At 43.6% G+C, this 19,644-nt stretch overlaps 1 protein-coding gene across 2 annotated transcripts in view; it reads right to left on the minus strand.

Annotated features, from left to right (window-relative positions):
- MCTP1 (multiple C2 and transmembrane domain containing 1) overlaps positions 1-19,644 on the minus strand; it is an 854,885-nt gene that overhangs the window by 507,759 nt on the left and 327,482 nt on the right. For both annotated transcript variants that reach the window (XM_030193396.1, XM_030193397.1), the window contains exons 3-5: positions 18,221-18,363; positions 15,381-15,460; positions 11,774-11,885 (exon numbers count right to left, since the gene is read on the minus strand). In XM_030193396.1, coding sequence (XP_030049256.1) covers positions 11,774-11,885; positions 15,381-15,460; positions 18,221-18,363 — 335 coding nt within the window. The remainder of the gene's footprint in view (positions 1-11,773; positions 11,886-15,380; positions 15,461-18,220; positions 18,364-19,644) is intronic.

The raw sequence follows: 19,644 nt of genomic DNA on the forward strand, positions 1-19,644 counted from the left end.
AATGACCAGATGACCACCAGAGAGAATCGGGGATGACCTCCCATTACTCCCCCAGTGGTCACTAACCCCCTCCCACCCTCAAAAAACATCTTTAAAAATGTCATTCCAGCCTCTATGATGTCATACTCAGGTCCATGACAGTGCATGAAGGTCCCAGGAGCAGTTTTAGTTGGTACTGCAGTGCACTTCAGACAGGCAGACTCAGGCCCATACCCCCCTACCTGTTACATTTGTGGAGGAAACAGTGAGATCTCCAAAACCCACCACAAACCCACTGTACCCATATACAGGTGCCCCCCTTCACCCGTAAGGGCTATGGTAGTGGTGTACAGTTGTGGGTAGTGGGTTTGGGGGGCTCAGCACACAAGGTAAGGGAGCTATGTTCCTGGCAGCATTTTATGAAGTCCACTGCAGTGCCCCGTAGGGTGCCGGGTTGGTGTCCTGGCATGTCAGGGGGACCAGTGCACTACAAATTCTGGTTCCTCCCACATCCAAATGGCTTGCATTTTGTGAGCACTCTGGAGGGCTGGTGCGAGGGAAAGGGGATAGTGGGTCTTTCAGCCGGCATCATCTCCGTTCATTCAGCCCAGCTAGGAGAACAGGGCGCCATCTAGGGATCAAACTGCCAGGGAAAGCTGTAATGCAGGAGAAAAACTACACTTCCCAGAAGCCAGTGCAGGGTCAGCTGAACTCCCAGGAGGGGGAGGGTGGAGTGACTGATTGGGAGATGAGGTCTGATCCTGGAGATGGGGAACAGCTGGTGGAGCTTGGGGAGGAGGAGATGGAGTGGAATAAAGAGGAGGTAGAAGGAGAAGGTAAAGAGGAGTGCATGGAGGTTGGAGGGTTTGCTCAAACTTCCTCAGGAAAGGTAAAGGCTTTGGTGGCGGGAGTGTGGCCCAAGCTGTGCATACTTGGAGAGGATAAAATAATCCAGTGGGGAAGCCACTGGTGGAAGAAGCTAACCCATAAACTATCTAAGGGTAGAAGATAGTGCTGATGAGGGGAGGCTACAATTGGGAGCAAGACAAAGGTTTGCTGGGTGTGATATTCTGAGTTAAGATTGGACTGTGTTAATAAATTGAATGTGGAAAAACTGAACTGACTCTTGCATTCTTGATGAAGAAACTGCTTGAAGATTAAAGCTGTATTAAAAGATGCTGAGAGAATAAAGACCTGTGGTTTTCAAGAACTATAAGACTGCTGGAGTTTTGTGTGTCCCAGTCGTGAGCTGATCCTGGGCGCAGGTCAGCTGGGCAGCAGTTAAACTAGACCAAGCAGTGCAGCAAGGCGGTGGTTGCAGCTCGTACCGGGGAAAAGCTAGCCAAGCTAAGCAGGGTCAACCCCGGCTCTCACCTGGAAGGGTGACCTGGTTACAATTTGGACGTTTTTAACATGGACGTCTTTGGTTTTGAAAATCACCGAAAGTCAGAAATGTCCATGTCTAGGGACATCCAAATCTAGGGACATCCAAATTTAAGGATTTGGACGTCTCTGACGGTATTTTTGAAACAAAAGATGGACATTTATCTTTTTTTTGAAAATACTGTTTTCCCCGCCCCTGGATTTGGATGTTTGCAAGAACATCCAAATCGCAACTTGGACGTTTCTTTTGAAAATGCCCCTCCACGTCTCTCCATGTACTGTACGTCTTACTATGTAAACCCCATACCATTTTTGCCACATTTCTCTAAACTGCTTCAAGTCTTTTTACATCCTTAGCAAGATAAGGCCTCCCAAACTGAACACAATACTCCAAGTGGGGCCTCACCAACAACTTGTAGAGGGGGCATCAACACCTCCTTTCTTCTGCTGGTTATACCACTCTCTATGCAGCCTAGCATCCTTGTGACCGCAGCCACTGCCTTGTTGCACTGTTTCGTCACCTTGAGATCCTCAGACACCATCATCCCAAGGTCCTTCTCCTGAGCCGAGCTTACCAATCTCTCCCCTCCTGTCTCAATCACCTTTTTCTTCATCTTGGGTATACAATATATTTCTATTAAGATAAGGTCTTATCCTACTGTCAAAGGTTTACAATACAAGCATCAACTTGATTTGATGTTTTCTTATCATTCCATCGTTACGTGGAATAATCTTCTTCAATGTAATAGAACTGAGCCAAACTATCTTCAGTTTCGAAGGAAACTGAAAACTTTTTTGATAAGTTTTAAGAGTTCTTTCTTTGATAATTTTGATGTTATTTTTATATGTTTTAATGTATCCCTGCTGATGTATTATACCTGATTCCCTACATGGGCTTCTTATGCCTTAAGTCACCTAGAACCACCAGTTGGGATTTGTGCAGTAAATAAGTTCCATATTAGATTAGATTAATTAAATCTACAGAAGCAGTTGTTGGGGTTTCTGCTGATTCTTTGGACCCTGCTGAAGAAGTCAAGGAAATGAGTTTGAATATGTTCCTGAAAACTTATATTGAGCAACAAGCTACTCCTACCACTATGACTGTGGCTTTGCCTCTACAATCAAACCATGTTAAAAATTTTCAGACTTATTTTCTTTTGATCCAGTCCTTATGTTGTGGCAGCAGTTTCTACTTCTAAGGAAGGCCAAGAGCTTCAGAGATTGGTGGTATTTTTTTTTAATTATCCTTGCAAGTGCCTAGTGAAGTACAAGGATGTGAAGTATTTCTTCTTTGAAGCTCTCCGGTTGTCTCTTTTCCATGTGAGTAAATTTCCCTTAAGTTTTCTACCCCATTTTTCAGCGCGCCTTTGTAAAAGGACCCCTTAGAAAGCTTCTCCTACAAACCACTGCTGTTAAGCTGTTTAATAAGCTTAAATATGATAGGGCTTTGGCATTATTTCTGAAGCTACACAGGCTGCCTATTAGGCTTAAACATCTTTTAAAGTGGCTTTATGGTTTTAAAACCTTACTTGGCTCCGCCCTTGAACATTTCTCTCATTTGTTGATTTTCTTGGCCTCTAGAAAAGTGTCTAAAGGCCGCTTTTAACTCCTAACTGCTATTCACTTGTTCAGTACCCATGTCTGTTTTATCATTCTCACCTTAAGTAATTCACTTATCCCTTACTTTTCCTGTTTGTCTTGATTAGATTGTAAACTCTGTTGACTAGGCATTGTCTCTTACATGTTTAGTGTACAGCACTGTATACATCTAGTAGTGCTATAGAAATGATAAGGAATAGTAGTAGTATGAGTAGAAGTAGTAGCGTTTACTCAGTTTTCTTTCAGTGGAAGATGTGTGGTATAGATAGGTTTTGGATTCTTCTTTTCATTTTTGAGTGGTTCAGTTTTGGAACTCATAGCACATATACCTTGATTTGCCAATTTCTTTGTTACTATCTATATGTATGTATGTTCCTGGCTAATTTTACCAGTTTATAGTAAATGTATGTCACCTAGATCTGATTCAGGAATAGGCAACTTATAAATACTGAGAAAAGAATAGGATAGAAACTAGCACCAGGGCCGCAGGGGGGGGGGGGGGGAAGGGGGGCAAAATTCCCTGGGTCCAGGCCTCCAAGGGGGACCCGGCACCGGGGTCTCTCTCTCTCTCTCCTGCTCCAGATGGGACCCGGGTGATCGCATCCCGACAGGCGCAGGAGAGAGAAACCTCCAGCGCTGGGCCCCCCTTGCATTGCCTGCAAAGCGGCTGCTGGGCCCTCAGGCCGTGCATGCTCGGTTTTGAAACCGAGCATGCGCGACGTGAGAGAAAAGCAGCCGAAGGAACAGGCAAAGCGGCAGAGGAAAGACCAGACCTGGAGGAAGACCTCTTCTCCTGGTGGGGCCTCTGGATCCGCACCAGCCAAGATACTTGCAATCTTGGTGGGGGGGGGGGGGGCAGCGGCGATCCTGGGGTGGGCAGTGGCCCTGCCCCGGGCCCAGTGGATCTGTCCCGGGGCTAGCTCAGTTTCTCGGCACACCTGACTAGCACATGAATATTGTGCTTGAATTTAATACTGTGTCCCTGTATATAGACAGCTTAAATGTAGATTTTAAAAAGGTGGATATTAGTTATGCAAAACATAAATGTAACGTGAAGAAAAGATGACAAACAGCAGGAATGTCAAAACACTTACAACAACCGAGCCTTGATTTGTGAAATAAAATAATTTCATAGGGCTTTGTCCTTTTATTTTTCAAAGCAGGATCAGGAAATAAAAGACTGTTCCACTTGATTTGAGCAACTATCAATATTTACATACCGGAAGGTCTGCAAGAGTGTTTATTTAGCTTTGAAAGTCACAAATTTCACTATTTGGAAGACAAAATAATCATACTGCTACCAAATACACAGCTCATTCTGTTAACAGAAACATATGATTGTACTCTAAAATGCATCATAAGAATTGGGCCCCATTTAAGTGCAGAAGATTGCCAGATTAAGAACTAAAAATCACTTAGGAACCCCTCCCCCATATATGTTTATTAAATATAGAGAAAGGGAGAGAACATTTTGTGAATCAGGTGTTCGGTGCAATATTGGTTTTAATGTGACAATCATAGTTTTTTTTTTTAATGGTTTAATCTCGGCAAAGAACAGGGCTCTGCTTTGAAAAGTAAGCAAACAGAGGAGGAGATTCTTTATATGGTGCCTACGTGCATTCTATAATCGGCACCTAGATTTAGGCGCCAGTTATAAAAGTATGGCCATACTGGGGCAGACCGAAGGGACAATACATTTTATGCTTAGTTGATATCTCAGTGCCTAAAACTATGCACATCCATTTATACCAACAAAAACGTGGAATAAATTCCAGTGCGTAGATTTATGCGCACTAGACCATATTCTATAACTACGCGTGCAAAATTTTGGAACGCCCATTTCCCTGCCCATAACCATGCCCTTTTTTGCCTGCACATGTTGGAAGTTCAGCACACTTTGTTATAGAGTACACTTAGCAAATTGTACGTGTAAATTCTAATCAGTGCCAATTAGTGTTCATTATTGCTTGTTAAAGGCTGATCAATGCTGATTGACTTATTAAGCCAATTAAGTTACGCGCATTGTTGTAGAATCTGCACCGATTTCGGTGTGGATCTCTAGGCTCGCTATACAGAATCCAGGGGGAAAATGTCTAACCAATTGGCCGAGCAGTGTGCCTATCTCAGCTAAGTACTTATAATTTTGTTGAGCTTTAGTTTTTCTGTGTGTGTGTAAGCCGGGATTTAGGAACTGCACTTAACAGCCAGCAAATATACCAGTGAAAGGCCAAAAAAAAAAAAAAAAAAAGAACTCAGCCAAGAAGAAGAAGCTGGTCAACGGCTTAAGCATATGTCTTTCTTGTTTTTGCAAACAGCTCTGTGACTACATGCAGCACAATTTCACACAGTCACATTATGTCCTGCAGTTTATACACTGAGGGGTCCCTTTACTAAGGTGTGCCGAAAAATGGCCTGCGCTGTTGTAGGTGCGTGTATTGGACGCTCACAGGTCCATTTTTCAGCCTGCCTGCAAAATCAACGTGCAGCAAAATAAAAATTGGCGCGTGTCCATTTTTTGCCCGAAACCTTAGCAGTAAGGTCTCACGCATTAACCGGGCGTTAATTGTCAGCATGAGTACACTGCCGATTACCGCCCGGTTAGCACCACACGGTAGAAAATAAAAAATATTTTCGGACATGCGTATCATCCTCACTTTAATATTCCCTTATCTTTTGTTTGTCCTGTTTGTCTGTCCTAATTAGATTGTAAGTTCTGTCGAGCAGGGACTGTCTCTTCATGTTCAAGTGTACAGCGCTGCGTACGTCTAGTAGCGCTTTAGAAATGATAAGTAGTAGTAGTAGTATAAGGAGTTTTTAGGTGTCTTATTATCTACAATAGACTACATGCAATTTATAAGCAGCCTCAAGACACAATTATGTAGGAAATTTGTCCTGAATGCTAGAGAATGACAATTTAAAGTATTGCATTATATTTATTTATTTATGATCTTTATGTCCTACATTATCCTGAAAACAAGCTCGAGTTCTGTGTGGCTTACAGTTTAGATTTGAATTGTTTTAAATACTATTGTTATGTTAGTTTTTTTGAGTTATGTTCAACAGGATAGTCTTTTTATTACTACCATTGTATGTTCCTGGTGATTGCCCAACATCTTCAAATTGTAATCCACTAGAACCGAGAGGTTGACAGCGGAATATAAATTACACTGTAATGTAATGTAATCTGGGTATGGCTGATATTCAGTGTTGAAACTTGCATAACTATCCAGGCACTTTAGAACTGCTATATCCTCTGGATTCTGAATAGGTTGCCCAAATTTGGGCGTGGATTGCAGTTGTGTGTATAAATTAATTAGTCAATTAGGTGCTAACAATCAATTATTGGAGTTAATTGGCACTTAACTGGCATTAATTAGGAGTGATGTGAGCATCTGTCCTATGCCGTAATCGATAGCATGCGCAACTAAATTTCATAGCGTACAACTCAAAAGGGGGCATAGCCTTGGAATGGCAAATTAGGTGTGATGTCATAGAAAACTTGGATTTACGTGCCTAACTTCCATCACTTAGGAATGAGCATTTACATTAGCTTCTGGCAGGCGTAAGTGTTCGCGCCCAACGTCAGGCACAGGAAAGATGCCAAAGCTACTATTTTGTATAGGGTGCTGCTCTGTGCGGCGCGCCCTTTACAGAATGCTGTCAGTGCAGTTCATAACACTGCCTAACTTTGGGTGCCATGAACTGAATGTGGCCCTAGATGTGGTCCAACTTGCCCAGATTATGGCACTGAATACGGCGGTGCCTGGATAAATCCCAGCTCTGTCTCTGCTCTGGCCTAGCAATATCCTGGCACTAACCAGACAGTATCGAGACAGTATGTGCTGATACCCACTGGCTCTATCCAGTTATGTGCTGCTGAATATCAGAGATGGAGCCAGTGGCAGGATTTAACTGAGTAGAAACCTTCCTACCCAGCTAAATCACACTGAATGTTGACCCTTTGGTTGACAGACTCAGGAAGCATACCAAAGACTGCGAGGCATGGAAATACTGTCTCATCCTTAGGGACCCGTCCCTGTGGAGCATGACTGAGGCACACCGGTAGTGCTTTCAGTTCAAAGGACTCCATAGAGTGGAGGAACACAAAACACTACAAGCACAAACCCAACCAAAAAGAGTAGTGTAGTCAACATGACACTTCCAAAGAAGACAGGAGAACGACACAGATGCAACAAAGGACTTTATTCTATAAAAAAACAGACATGGCACCGTGTTTCGGCTATAGTGCCTACCTCAGAAGTCTTTGTGGATAAATTCAACGTAAACATACAAGAATATTGTCCAAAATAACAATCTTTAAAGAGACACGATTTTGAAAGAGTAACAATCCTCCAATAAGGGGGTAAAAGGGGAAGCAGCGATCCAGCATCTATGTCATTCTCCTGTCTTCTTTGGAAATCTCATGCTTTCAGTTCAACACTATTCAGAAGCAATGGGCAATGGAGGACAACAAGTCACCCAGATCGGAAGTGTAAGTAGGCACCTATTTTGGGGCTATTTTATACAGATAGCCTCATTAAACCTGCAGAAATTGCAGCTAAAAAGCACACACAAACATCTACATGGGAGCAGGTGTAAAGAACACTGACATGCAGAGATGTGCATCTTATAAACTACATAAGTGCTTTATGATTCCCCTCTGTTTAAACTATGGGGCCGATATTCAGACCATGGGATGGAGATCGGCTAACTCCCATGGTTGGCGGCAAACCTGGAAATTCAATGCTGGGGCCGTATCCACTGACCAGAACTGAATTTCCAGGTTTTTTGGCCTCTAAAAACATAGCCAGTTAAGCTGATATTCATTGGCTGACCGGCTAGGTTATAGTGGCCAAAGACAGACCTGCTATTTACACGGGTCTATCTGGCCACTAAACTTAGCCAGTCAGCCAATGCATATTGATACTAACCGGCTATCAGGCTTATTTTCAAAAGTGATCGCCGGCCATTTCCCGACATAAATCGGGAGATGGCCGGCGATCTCTCAAAAGCGGCAAAATCGGTATAATCGAAAGCGGCTTTTTTGACATCATCGCCGCTTTCCCATCGCCTTGCCGGCGAAAGTTCAAGGGGGCGTGTCGGCAGCGTAGCGAAGGCGGGACATGGGTGAGCATGGGCGTGGCTACCAGATGGCCGGCTTTCGTGGATAATGGGAAAAAAAGCAGCGTTAAGCAGTCTTTTGCCAGGTTTACTTGGTCCTTTTATTTTCATGACCAAGCCTCAAAAAGGTGCCCCAACTGACCAGATGACCACCAGAGGGAATGGGGGATGACCTCCCCGTACTCCCCCAGTGGTCACCAACCCCCTCCCACACTAAAAAAATACAAATCAAAACCTTTTTTTACCAGCCTATATGCCAGCCTCAAATGTCATACCCAGCTCTCTGACAGCAGTATGCAAGTCCCTGGAGCAGTTTTTAATGGGTGCAGTGCACTTCAGGCAGGCAGACCCAGGTCCATCCCCCCCTACCTGTTACACTTGTGGTGGTAAATGTTAAACCCTCCAACCCCCCCCCCCCAAACCCACTCTACCCACATGTAGGTGCCCCCCTTCACCCTAAGGGCTATGGTAATGGTGTAGAGTTGTGGGGAGTGGGTTTGGGGGGGATTTGGGGGGCTCAGCACCCAAGGTAAGGGAGCTATGCACCTGGGAGCTTTTTTGGTATTTTAAAAAACTTTTTAGAAATGCCCCCTTGGGTGCCCGGTTGGTGTCCTGGCATGTCAGGGGGACCAGTGCACTACAAATGCTGGCTCCTCCCATGACCAAATGCCTTGGATTTCACCGGGTTTGAGATGGCTGGCATTTTTTTCCATTATCGCTGAAAAATAAAACCGGCGATCTCAAACCCGGCGAACTCTGGCATTTGGCCGGACTAAACTGTGTTATCAAAAAAAAAGATGGCCGGCCATCTTTTTCGATAATACGGTTCTGGCCAGCTGTTGCGCTGCCGCCAAAATAGATCGCCGGTGATCTATTTCGCCGGCGATGTTTGATTATGCCCCTCCAAGTCACACGACATAGCCGGTGACCGGGCTAACTGTTAAGCAGTAATATTCAGCTGAGAAAGCCAGCTATTTCGCACTGAATATTAGTGCTTAGCCAACTTTAGGTTATTTAACTGGCCAGGAGCCATTCTTGGCCAGTTAATGGTTTTAAATATCGACCAGCATGCCTCCAAACCTGCCTACACAGGGGTCACATAAAAGTACATGCCTTCTTGTGCCAATGCACATACCTTTATATGTGTAGCCCATGGGGTAATTGTGTAAGAGGCATTTTATGTATGTAAAACAGGCTTTTCATACAAAACTCATAAAATTACCCCTAAACGCATTACAAATAATGAAAAACATGTATGATTTCTACAAGCATTAACCATCTTTGCATATTTTACACCCAGCACTTCCATTCACTCCTCAGTTATTAAGAGCTGTGAAAATTGGAGGCCCAGATCTGTATTTTTCATATTTTAGAATGCAAATGAACCACAAACCATCTTGAAGCCATAAACCACAACAGAAGATGGTCACTGATTAGGAAAGAACTTTAAAACAGAGTAAGAATGATTATATTATCGGAGATAAATAGGGAATATGTTTTCAAAGAAAATACAGCATTTAACAGCTATGGAACCTTTGTCTAATAAGACTATTTTGATATATGTTTTCTTATAATTTGTTCTTTTTTTATTTATACTTGTCTACTGATAGCATGCTTTCCCCTCTCCCCTTCTCTTTTAACCAAATTCTCACCTGCTAGAACTTTGGCCAGATAAAATTGCTATGTTCTGAAGGGGGGAGATTTGAAACTTTAAGATTTGTGCAGGTAATCCCTGAACCTACCAGAAGAAATCTTCGGAATATTGTCCTCTATATTTTCAATTATAGTTATTCCAATGTAAATCCTGCAGTTGGATTGAAACAGTGAGCATAATTTCCTACTGCAGCGGCGTACCAAGGGCGGGACGGTGGGGGCGGTCTGCCCCGGGTGCACGCTGCTGGAGGAGTGCAGAGAGCAGCCACGCGCCTGTTGGCTCTGCTGGTTCCCTGCTTCCTGTTCCAGGGCAGAGGGAGCAGGGAGCCAGTGGAGCCGAGAGCCGCGTGGCTGCTCCCAGCAGATAAGAATGCACCCGGGGGGGTGGGGGTGTTTGATGCACCAGGGGGGTGTCTGCGCCGGGGGGGGGGAGGGTCGTGCTGCACCTGGGGGGGTGGGGGTGCGCATCAGCGATCCGCCCCGGGTGCCAGCCGACCTAGGATCGTCACTGTCCTACTGTATACACCAATAGGGTACCCTGGCTCACTGAGAAGATTTTTGACTTTTCCAATTGTCATAGACCACAGATCATGTCATCCTCTGCAAATATTGTTGCAAAACTTATACCTCAGATTTCATTTAAACTACTGAACTTCATGTCTTAAGTCCAGAAATCAAATCCCCCCCCCCCCCCCCCCCCCACAATATTCAGCACTATTTAACTGGCCAGGAACAGCTCCTGGCCATTAAATAGACTTAAGCTGGATAAACACTAATATTCAGTACAAGATAGCTGGCTATTTCAGCTAAATATTAATACTTAGTGGCTTGCCTGGTCACAGACTATGCCATTCGACATAGCCAATTAGTGCCAATATTCATTGGCTAACTGGGCAAGTTTAGCGGCCAGATAGACCCACATAAAGAGCAGATCTATCTTTGGCCACTAAAAAAACAGAAATTCAATGTCGGTCACCAGATACGGCCCAGCACTGAATTTTCGGGTTTGCCTCCGACTGCAGGAGCTAGCCGGGCTGACTCCTGCAGTCTGAATATCGGTCCCCTTGTGTCCAAGCACACTGGGGTGTACACAGATTATAATTTAAACATAGTTGGAAGACTGTAGAACTTTAAGCAATGCATACAGTATGAGGTGCTAATTTTGCTTGTTGAAAGAAAAAATACATGTTCAACAGTGTCACTGTGAAGTGTCTCAAAGAATTTGAGTCATGCAATTTGGTGACCTTTTGGTGATACACACATGCTCTCAAGTATTTTAGCAGTTTATAAAAAGTCATTTTCATTTCATAAAAGGAAGGAAGCACTTGGGGAATGTTGACTATGAGGTTACATGCACATATGATCTCATGAACATAGCACAGCAGTCAAATGAATGAAACAGGCAGCTGTTTTGAAAATAGTAAATTTATTTGATTTAAACCAGTGTTTCCCAAGTCCGGTCCTGGAGTGCCCCTTGCCAGTCAGGTTTTCAGGATATCCACAATGAATATACATGAAAGAGATTTGTATATAACAGTGGCGTAGCAAGAGTGGGGTGGTGGGGGCGGTTCGCCCTGGGTGCACGCTGCTAGGGGGGGTGTCGGCTCTGCTGGTTCCCTGCTCCCTCTGCCCCGGAACAGGTTACTTCCTGTTCTGGGGCAGAGGGAGCAGGGAACCAGCAGAACCGACACCCCCCCAGCGGCATGCACACGGCAGGCAAGAATGCACTCGGGGGGGGGGGGGGGGGGGGGGGGGGGGCTTGGGTGATGCACTGAGGGGGGGTTGATGTGCCGAGGGGGGGGGTGTCATGCTGCACCCAGGGGGGGGGGGGTGCGCAGCGGCGAACCGCCCCGGGTGGCAGCCACCCTTGCTACGCCACTGGTATATAATGGAGCAGTGTATGCAAATCAAGTTCATGCATATTCACTGTGGATATCCTGAAAACCTGACTGGCAAGGGGGTACTCTAGGACTGGACTTGGGAAACACTGATTTAAACCATCTGCATTGAGAAAAAGTAGTTTCTGTATGTCACTCACCACCTCCTTCTGATCAGCGTCTCGTGGATACAGTTCCACAGACAGAAAAATGCTTCCCAGGTCATGATCAGGGTGCCGTGGATCTTTCAAAGTCAACGTGACATCGTTTGGCCTACAAAAATATAATGCAGGCATTGTTATGGACTGTAGATTAACTGGTGTTGCTGCTGGAGTCGCTACTACCATATGCTGGTTTGGCTACAAGGCCTGTGATGGGAGAAGCAAAGTCAAACTTGTGCCCAGTGATGGAATTAACAGTGATGTGCTGTGACAGGAATATCTATTAAAGCAGTACTTACAATTTTTAAATTTGTATAGGTACTTTAAAATAAATATGTGATATTTCTGCCAGTGCTCAAAAGACTCATCTGTAGCCCCCCACTGTAGGATGAATCAAGCTGCCATTCACAGAGCACACCCACAAAATAGGGGCCATGTCAGGCATTAAAGCCACACACCGTGTTCTAATGCATGCAATACAAACAACTTTTACTTCCAACGCATTAAATTAATGGAATGCAAATTACAGTAGTGTTAAAAAAAAACGTGATGTGTGTTGACACTGCCATAGTAACATGCTGCCAATTACTGTATTGGGCAAAATTTGCTTTTGTTCTTATTTCCTGTCAGTGAATGAGGATTGGAAAATGGAGTTAAAAGAAAAACAATATGTACCCCTTCAAGGCTACCTGATCCAGAACACCCCAGATCAGACAATTCTGGGTCAGGGTATCCCTGGCCTGGAACCTGGCAAAGGGAGGACCTCATAAAGAGAGCTACAGAATCTTATCCCTATGGATAAGAGGGAGGGAGGGAGGAGAGCCGAAGAATTTGTTGAACAACTCGGTGGCTGGAGGGGGTGGCAGGGGAGAGAAGGGAGTCGCTGGGCATGGGTGGCTGGAGGAGGGGGCGGGGAGCAAAGAGAATTGCTGGGTATGGGTGGCTGGAGGGGGGCAGGGGAGAGAGGGCAATCGCTGGGTATGGGTGACTGGAGGGTGGGCAGGGGAGAGAAGGGAGTTGCTGGATATAGGTGGCTGGAGGAGGGGGGCAGGGGAGAGAAGGGAGTCGCTGGGCATGGGTGGCTGGAGGAGGGGGCAGGGGAGAGAAGGGAGTCACTGGGCATGGGTGGCTGGAGGAGGGGGCAGGGGAGCAAAGAGAATTGCTGGGTATGGGTGGCTGGAGAGGAGGGGAGGGTTGCTGGACATGGGTAGATGGAGGAGAGGGAAGGAAGAGAAGAAATGCAGGACATGGATGGAGGGGAGGGAAGAGTGAGGAAGGAGATGAGATGAGGGAAAAGGAAGAGAGGAGAAAAACTGCACATAAATGAAGAAAATAGGCAGAAGCTGGATCCACTGGACAGTCAAGTCTGCGGAGGACCCAGCTTTTACTTACGGATGTAGGGCAAGAAATGAAGAAGAAAGGTGGAAAGTAAAGAAATAAATGGAAAGGAAGCCTTGGAAACAGAGTTAAGAGGACAGATAGCAGCAGAATCGGATACTGGGCCAGCATGATCAGAAAAACAAAGTCCCAGACAACAAAGGTAGAAAAAATCATTTTATTTTCATTATAGTGCTTGGAATATGTCCACTTTGAGAATGAGGTGTTCAACATTAAAAGTTTATATTTATTTACTTATTTATGGCATTTTATCCCACATTAAACATGAATTAGATTGGAACCTGGGATCATTTAATTTTTTTTCCTGGAGTAATGCATTGCCCCCTCCCCCCAGGCTCTCTCCCCGGCTATAGCCAGCTCTGCAATTTGGGGGGGGGGGGGGCGCAGAGATGGACCAGGGAGAGAGCCTGTTGTTAAACATTTACCAGCACACCATTGCAGATGCTTCTTTTTTTCCCCCAAATGGTCCAGTGTACCAGAAGTGGTTCTAACTGGTGCAGATGCAATGTTCCCTCTCATGGCTATCCAAGCTGTTCACAGCTGGGAATTTCACTCGCTCCCATGTCCATACAGTGGACAATGAACCCTGAGTTCCTCTCAACAAAATCATCTGGCAATTTCTTCATGCCAGTACATTTTTTTTTGGCTCCCATTCGTGAATCAATTTTTAGTGTCACTGGACCAACACTTTGGTATACATTACCTTTAATTCTGCGGTTGGAGACATCTTTTCACATGTTTAAGGGTCACTCAAATCATACTTATTCAAAGATGTACTTGGAATTTGAATAGCATTTATGCATTTAATCAGTATGAACAGCACTGGAGTGACTGAGATCAAGACTAGAGACAGGACAACATAGACATACATTTTTTCTTATCTTTTCTTCAAAGATGATGTAATTTGCTTCTTTTAAATAAAATTTTAATTATTTTATTGTAAACCGCGATGAAGGTACGCCATTGGCAGTATAACAAAATAAAATAAACTTAGAAACTTGACAAAGATGGTATTCAAAATCTTCAGGTAAACAACGTGCCCTTGATGGCTCAGCACAACTACTAAAAAGCTGCAAATCAGTAAGAAACCACACCAGTATGGCACAAAGCATGGTTTAGGGCATAGTGTAGGCCTCAAGCCCACAAAGGTAGGATAATGGCATTTCATATACTGCCTTACTGTGGTACAATCAAAGCATTTTATATTTATTATATGTAGGTCCTTTCTCTGTCCTTAGTGGGTTCACAGTCTAAGTTTTTGCACCTGGGGCAATGGAGGGTTAGGTGACTTGCCCAGATTGACAAAGAACTACAGTGGGAATTTAACTGAGTTACGCGCTTGATGCGCACCCTTTCATAATAGTGCTCTCTTGTGCACTTAAGTGCTATTTTTCACTACAATTATGTGTGCAAGAGTTGCATAAATGCAAGTGCCTAGTTGAAGAATTGCCTGTCATGTGCCTGGAATGAAGCCCCCTCTCCCAACCCAAACTATTACATTAACCTTTCTGCCTGACAATACACTTGAAAGATGTATCAAATCCTGTAACATGTGCTCTGTTATGTGTACTTTTTTTGGGAACTCAGGATGCTTTTGTCTTGCTCATCGTCGACTACTTTCATGTCTTTCACTCTCAAATCTACGCTCTTTTCTTTAACATTTATGGGCTGCTGAATGGATAAATGTTGCCCATTTAAATCAATATACAGTCCAAATTTAACTTGAGGAGGCACCAGAGATTTGGTGGGTGGGGTCTCAATTTATCCAGAGAGCGATGATGTTCAGCTAGTATCCAGATTAAAGTGTCTGTTTAAGTGGATCATATATATATAGCAGCCCTAACCTTATATGCATCTTCAGTGGTTCAACTTATATGGATAAACTAACTAAAAATATAAATAAGGATATCCATATATCTTATATGGATATCTTTCTGTGCTGGCTCTCCCCCTGAATATTACCACTAGATTTATATGTGGTTGCTTTACCACCAACTGCCAGATATTAGAGAAGCTCTGCAAAATGTTACTAAATCAACAACAGGAGATGAAAAATCATATCATGTTCTGTTCTGGATTAGAAATGTGCTTATTGGCAATTTATGGCCTTTAATGGAAACAAGTATTAGAGGAAACTAAAGTGATTCTAAGCTCTGTCTTCAATGGTCACTATTAGCGTGGGCATTTTGCAATCTGTGTGGTCCCATACCTGTTAAAGTCTAAAGCAGTGAGATCCAGAAAGGCTGAGCCCATAAAGTCATCCTGCAGTCCAAAGTCATAATCAAAGACCTAGAATGTGAAAGAGTTGGAATAAGGTTACACGTATTTTCCAGATTAAAAGTATTTTATAAACACTTTCAGTCAAGAATGCAACTAGACTTTCTGTTTATTGTGGAGCATCTTGTTCTCAGATAACCCCTGGAACAAACAGTGGGAATGTGGTTAGGGCTAGGATGAGGAAAGGAAAACAAAGTTCCAGTTGGCTAATGGAAACGGTTTCCTCACTTAATACAAATCATTCTAGGCAACGATACATTGATGTTTTACTAAAGGGTTCGGCAATATTTTTGGCTAAGTGTCATAAAACTCCATTATGAGGGTAATTCTATAACTAGGCGCCTTCATTAGGCACCCCAAGGGTGCTCAGTAACAGTCTACTCTATGAAATAGTGCTTCTCAACCTTTTTTCAGTCGGGACACACCTGACCTCAGATACGTGACGCATTGCATATGTGACCCTGACGAACCTTTGGTCTGATACAGTAAAGAAGTTCTTATAAGATAAATGTAAAGATGCTCTGCAGCCACAAAACCCCAATCTCACCCCAACAACAGGTGCAGAAAACTTACAACGATGCCAGTGCAGGCCCCCTTTTGCCGCAGCTTGGTAAAAGGGGCCCTTAGTTTTTAGGTGCCCAAACAAACCAAATATGCAACAAGACAGAGCCGGTGGGGGGAGGCGGGGATGGTGGTTGGGAGGCAGGGCTAGCGTTGGGCAAGACTTCTACTGTCTGTGCCCTGAAAATGGGAGATACAAATCAAGGTAAGGTATATACAAAAAGCAGCACATATGAGTTTATCTTGTTGGGCAGACTGGATGGACCGTGCAGGTCTTTTTCTGCCGTCATCTACTATGTTACTATGTAAGACCCTTATTTTAGAAGCCCTATTCATGATTCACACATGTAAATCTCAGTTTTAGAAAGCTGGTTTTTACATGTGTATAACTACCCAATGTTTAGATTGCAAAGGGTGTGGTTTGCCTGGGTTTGCATGGGGCTTGGGCAAAATCAAAATCTACATGTGCATTCCCCACTGCAGAAAGGCAATGCACATGTAATATCTATTTATTTATTTATTAGAATTTATTAAGAGCCTTGTTTACTAAGCTGCTCTGTAGGCATGCTAACTTTTTAGCACGTGCAAATGATAGAGACACCCATTATATTCCTATAAAGTTTGCTAAAATGTTTGTCCATTTTGCCCATTCTCAAGTTCCTGTTAGACAAAAAGTCAAAGCCATAGGAAGATCTGGTTCAATGGGTTTGAGTGGCTGCACATTATTGGAGTAGATATAGAATTTTGTGTCCATCGACCAAAGCAGCTCAGCCAAAAGCTTTAGATAGATATGAAATAAAATAGGTGACAGTATGAATCCCTGTGGCACCCTGCAATTCACTGCCCAAGGTAATGATGTGCTGTTGCTGAACAAAACTGATTGCAGTCTGTCTGACAAATAGGATTTGAACCATGTAAATACTTTGCCACCAATACCTGTTTCTGTCAGCCTTGCAGTGTCGTACCACGGGCAGGGCAGTGGGGGCAGTCTGCCTCGGGTGCACGCTGTAGTGGGGTGCAGGGAGTAGCAGAGCGGCTCTCAGCTCTGCTGGTTCCCTGCACCCTCTGATGTTACTTCCTTTTCCAGGGCAGAGGGTACAGGGACCTGGCGGAGCTGACAGCTACACGACTGCTCGAGGTAAGAGCAATGCATGCGGGAGGGGGGTGTTTGGAGGTGATGCGTCGGGGGGGGGGGGGGGGCGACACTGCACCTGGGGGGGGGGGGCACTGCATCCAGGGGGTGCGCAGTGATGATCCTCTCTAGGTGGGAGCCGACCAAGGAACATCACTGCAGCCTTGTATGCATGATTAAAGAGCTAGGGTTCTTCAGCTTAGAGAAGAGATGGCTGAGGGAAGATATAATAAAGGTCTATAAACTCTTGAATGGAGTAGAAAGGGTAAACACAAATCAATTGTTTACTCTTTCAAAAGTACAAAGACTAGGGGACATGCCATGAAGTTATATAATAATACTTTTAAAACAGATAAGAAAAAGTTTTTTTTTTACTCAACACATAATTAAGCTCTTGGACTCATTGCCAAAACAAATAGTAAAAGCAGTTAATGCAGCTGGATTTAAAAAAATTTTGGATAAATTCCTGGAGGTAAAGTCTGCAGACCATTAAGGTAGAGCCAGGGAAAGTCGCTGTTTATCCCAGGGGTTGGTAGTATGAAATCTCACTGTTTCTTGAGGTTCTGCCAGACCTAGGGCCAGATGCACTAAGCTCCTCATAAAGAATTGCACTGTATTTCCACCTCGGTAAAATTTACCAGTTTGGAAATAAAGAGGAATTCCCAAAGTGAATCACATGAGTAGCTCATTTGCATGCGATAGGGGGAAGCCAATCGGTCAGCTGAGCACGTAAAGAACAGCCAATAGCTAAGTGTGTAAACTTGTCTAACGGGTGGAGGTGAGGGTACTGAGGCTTTTTCCCTTTCAAGATTTTTTGTATTCCACAAATATTATTTGAAGTTTGGAAAGTGCTTTAGCCTCATCATATGGGAGAGTATTTTTGAAAATTATTCTTATGTTCTTACAAAATAGCGCTCAGTTGCATTGCTGCCGCTTAACACATAAGTATTGCTTTCCTCTACAATGATGAGCTAGTGGTGCTTAATTATAAGTGAACCACCACAGAAATGCCCTTCACATTTTTTTTCTGAATAATTTCATCTTACAGTTGATTGTGGCAATGCCAGTAGCCAACTCACCTTTATATATAGTGGCTCCTTTAGCTGATCAATAACGAGGGAAACGTGTTCATCCCAAACAGGATTCAGATTCTTGTGTCTTGTTTTGCTTCTGAAAACTTCTTTACCTCCAATTTTAAACTTAACGTAAGGATCACTTGTCCCTGTGTAGACAACAACCATGAACATACAAAATTAGAAAACAGCTTTATAATATGCTATTTCACTAGATTAATCAAAATGGTCTATGTTTTTCTGTTTAGTGAAAAAGCACCAAAAAAATCCACCGGAGTGGAGAAACGTGCAACATTACAGTCACAAAACCAGCAAGAGGAGTAATGTAACCAACACAACATTTTCAAGGAAAAATGGGAGAATAGCATAGGTACAACTGGAGACTTTATTTAACAATTTTTTATTGACAAGTCCAACAATATGAGTATACAAAGAATCCAATAGCAGAATGTACATAAAGAAAAAGGATAATACCATATAAACTGTCATCAAACAGTTGTATCCCTAACACCCCACTATTTCAGTCTGAAGCATCTTTTAGTGATAACAACCCTAATGCCAAAGAAACAAGAGAATGTCATACAGCTAAATAGCTGTCATTAACAAGGTAAGTACCTCTACAAGGTAAGTACGAAAGCTACCCCATCTCTCAACCCTCCTCTCCCAGGAATCTCCATTGAATAAGACATAACAACTGTGAAGGGAAAGAGAGGGCTCTATCTCTTCCGACCCTCCCCTTCCCACAGAAACAAACAAAAAAAAGGAGTATTCCCAGCAACAACCCACCCAACAAAGGCCCACCCTCCCCTATGAGGTTAAACTAAGGAGAGAAAGCAAAACTGGGGAAAAACAAGAACACCACTTCGAGTGTCACAAAGGTAAGGTATTAAAGAGCAGGCTTCGCGTACAACTGGAGACTTTTTGGAGACTTGAAGAATAAACTCAAACTTTATAAAGATTGTGCTTGTTTATTTTGATCTAAGTACATATTATTGAACATTTACATTGAATTTATTCTTCAAGACTCCTGAGGCACACTGAGGAAAGCCTTCCCTAAGAAAAGGCTTAAAAATATAAGTTGTGCAAATGCCATCAATAACATCTTTATGTGTAGACTGCTGTAAAAGTAGGAGCTCAACAATTCTAAAGTAAGTGCAGGCTTACAATGAGAGTAGGAGCTCAGCAATTCTGATGGAAGTAGAGCCTCAAAAGTAGGCTGCCTATTGTGAGAGAAGTTTGCTGACGTCACCAACCATCTGCCTGGTTTGAAATTGTGTTGTAAAAGATGGTAGATGATGCTTGAGGAAAGCCTTCCCCAAGAACAGGCTACAATGAAGGTTGGAGCTCAGCAGCTCTAATAAGAGTCTAGGTTACTGTAAAAACGGGAGCTCAGTAGTTCTAATAAATGTGTAGGCTGCTGTAAAAGTGGG

Source organism: Microcaecilia unicolor, chromosome 2, assembly GCF_901765095.1.
Source record: "Microcaecilia unicolor chromosome 2, aMicUni1.1, whole genome shotgun sequence".
In the NCBI taxonomy this organism is placed as follows: Eukaryota; Metazoa; Chordata; class Amphibia; order Gymnophiona; family Siphonopidae; genus Microcaecilia; species Microcaecilia unicolor.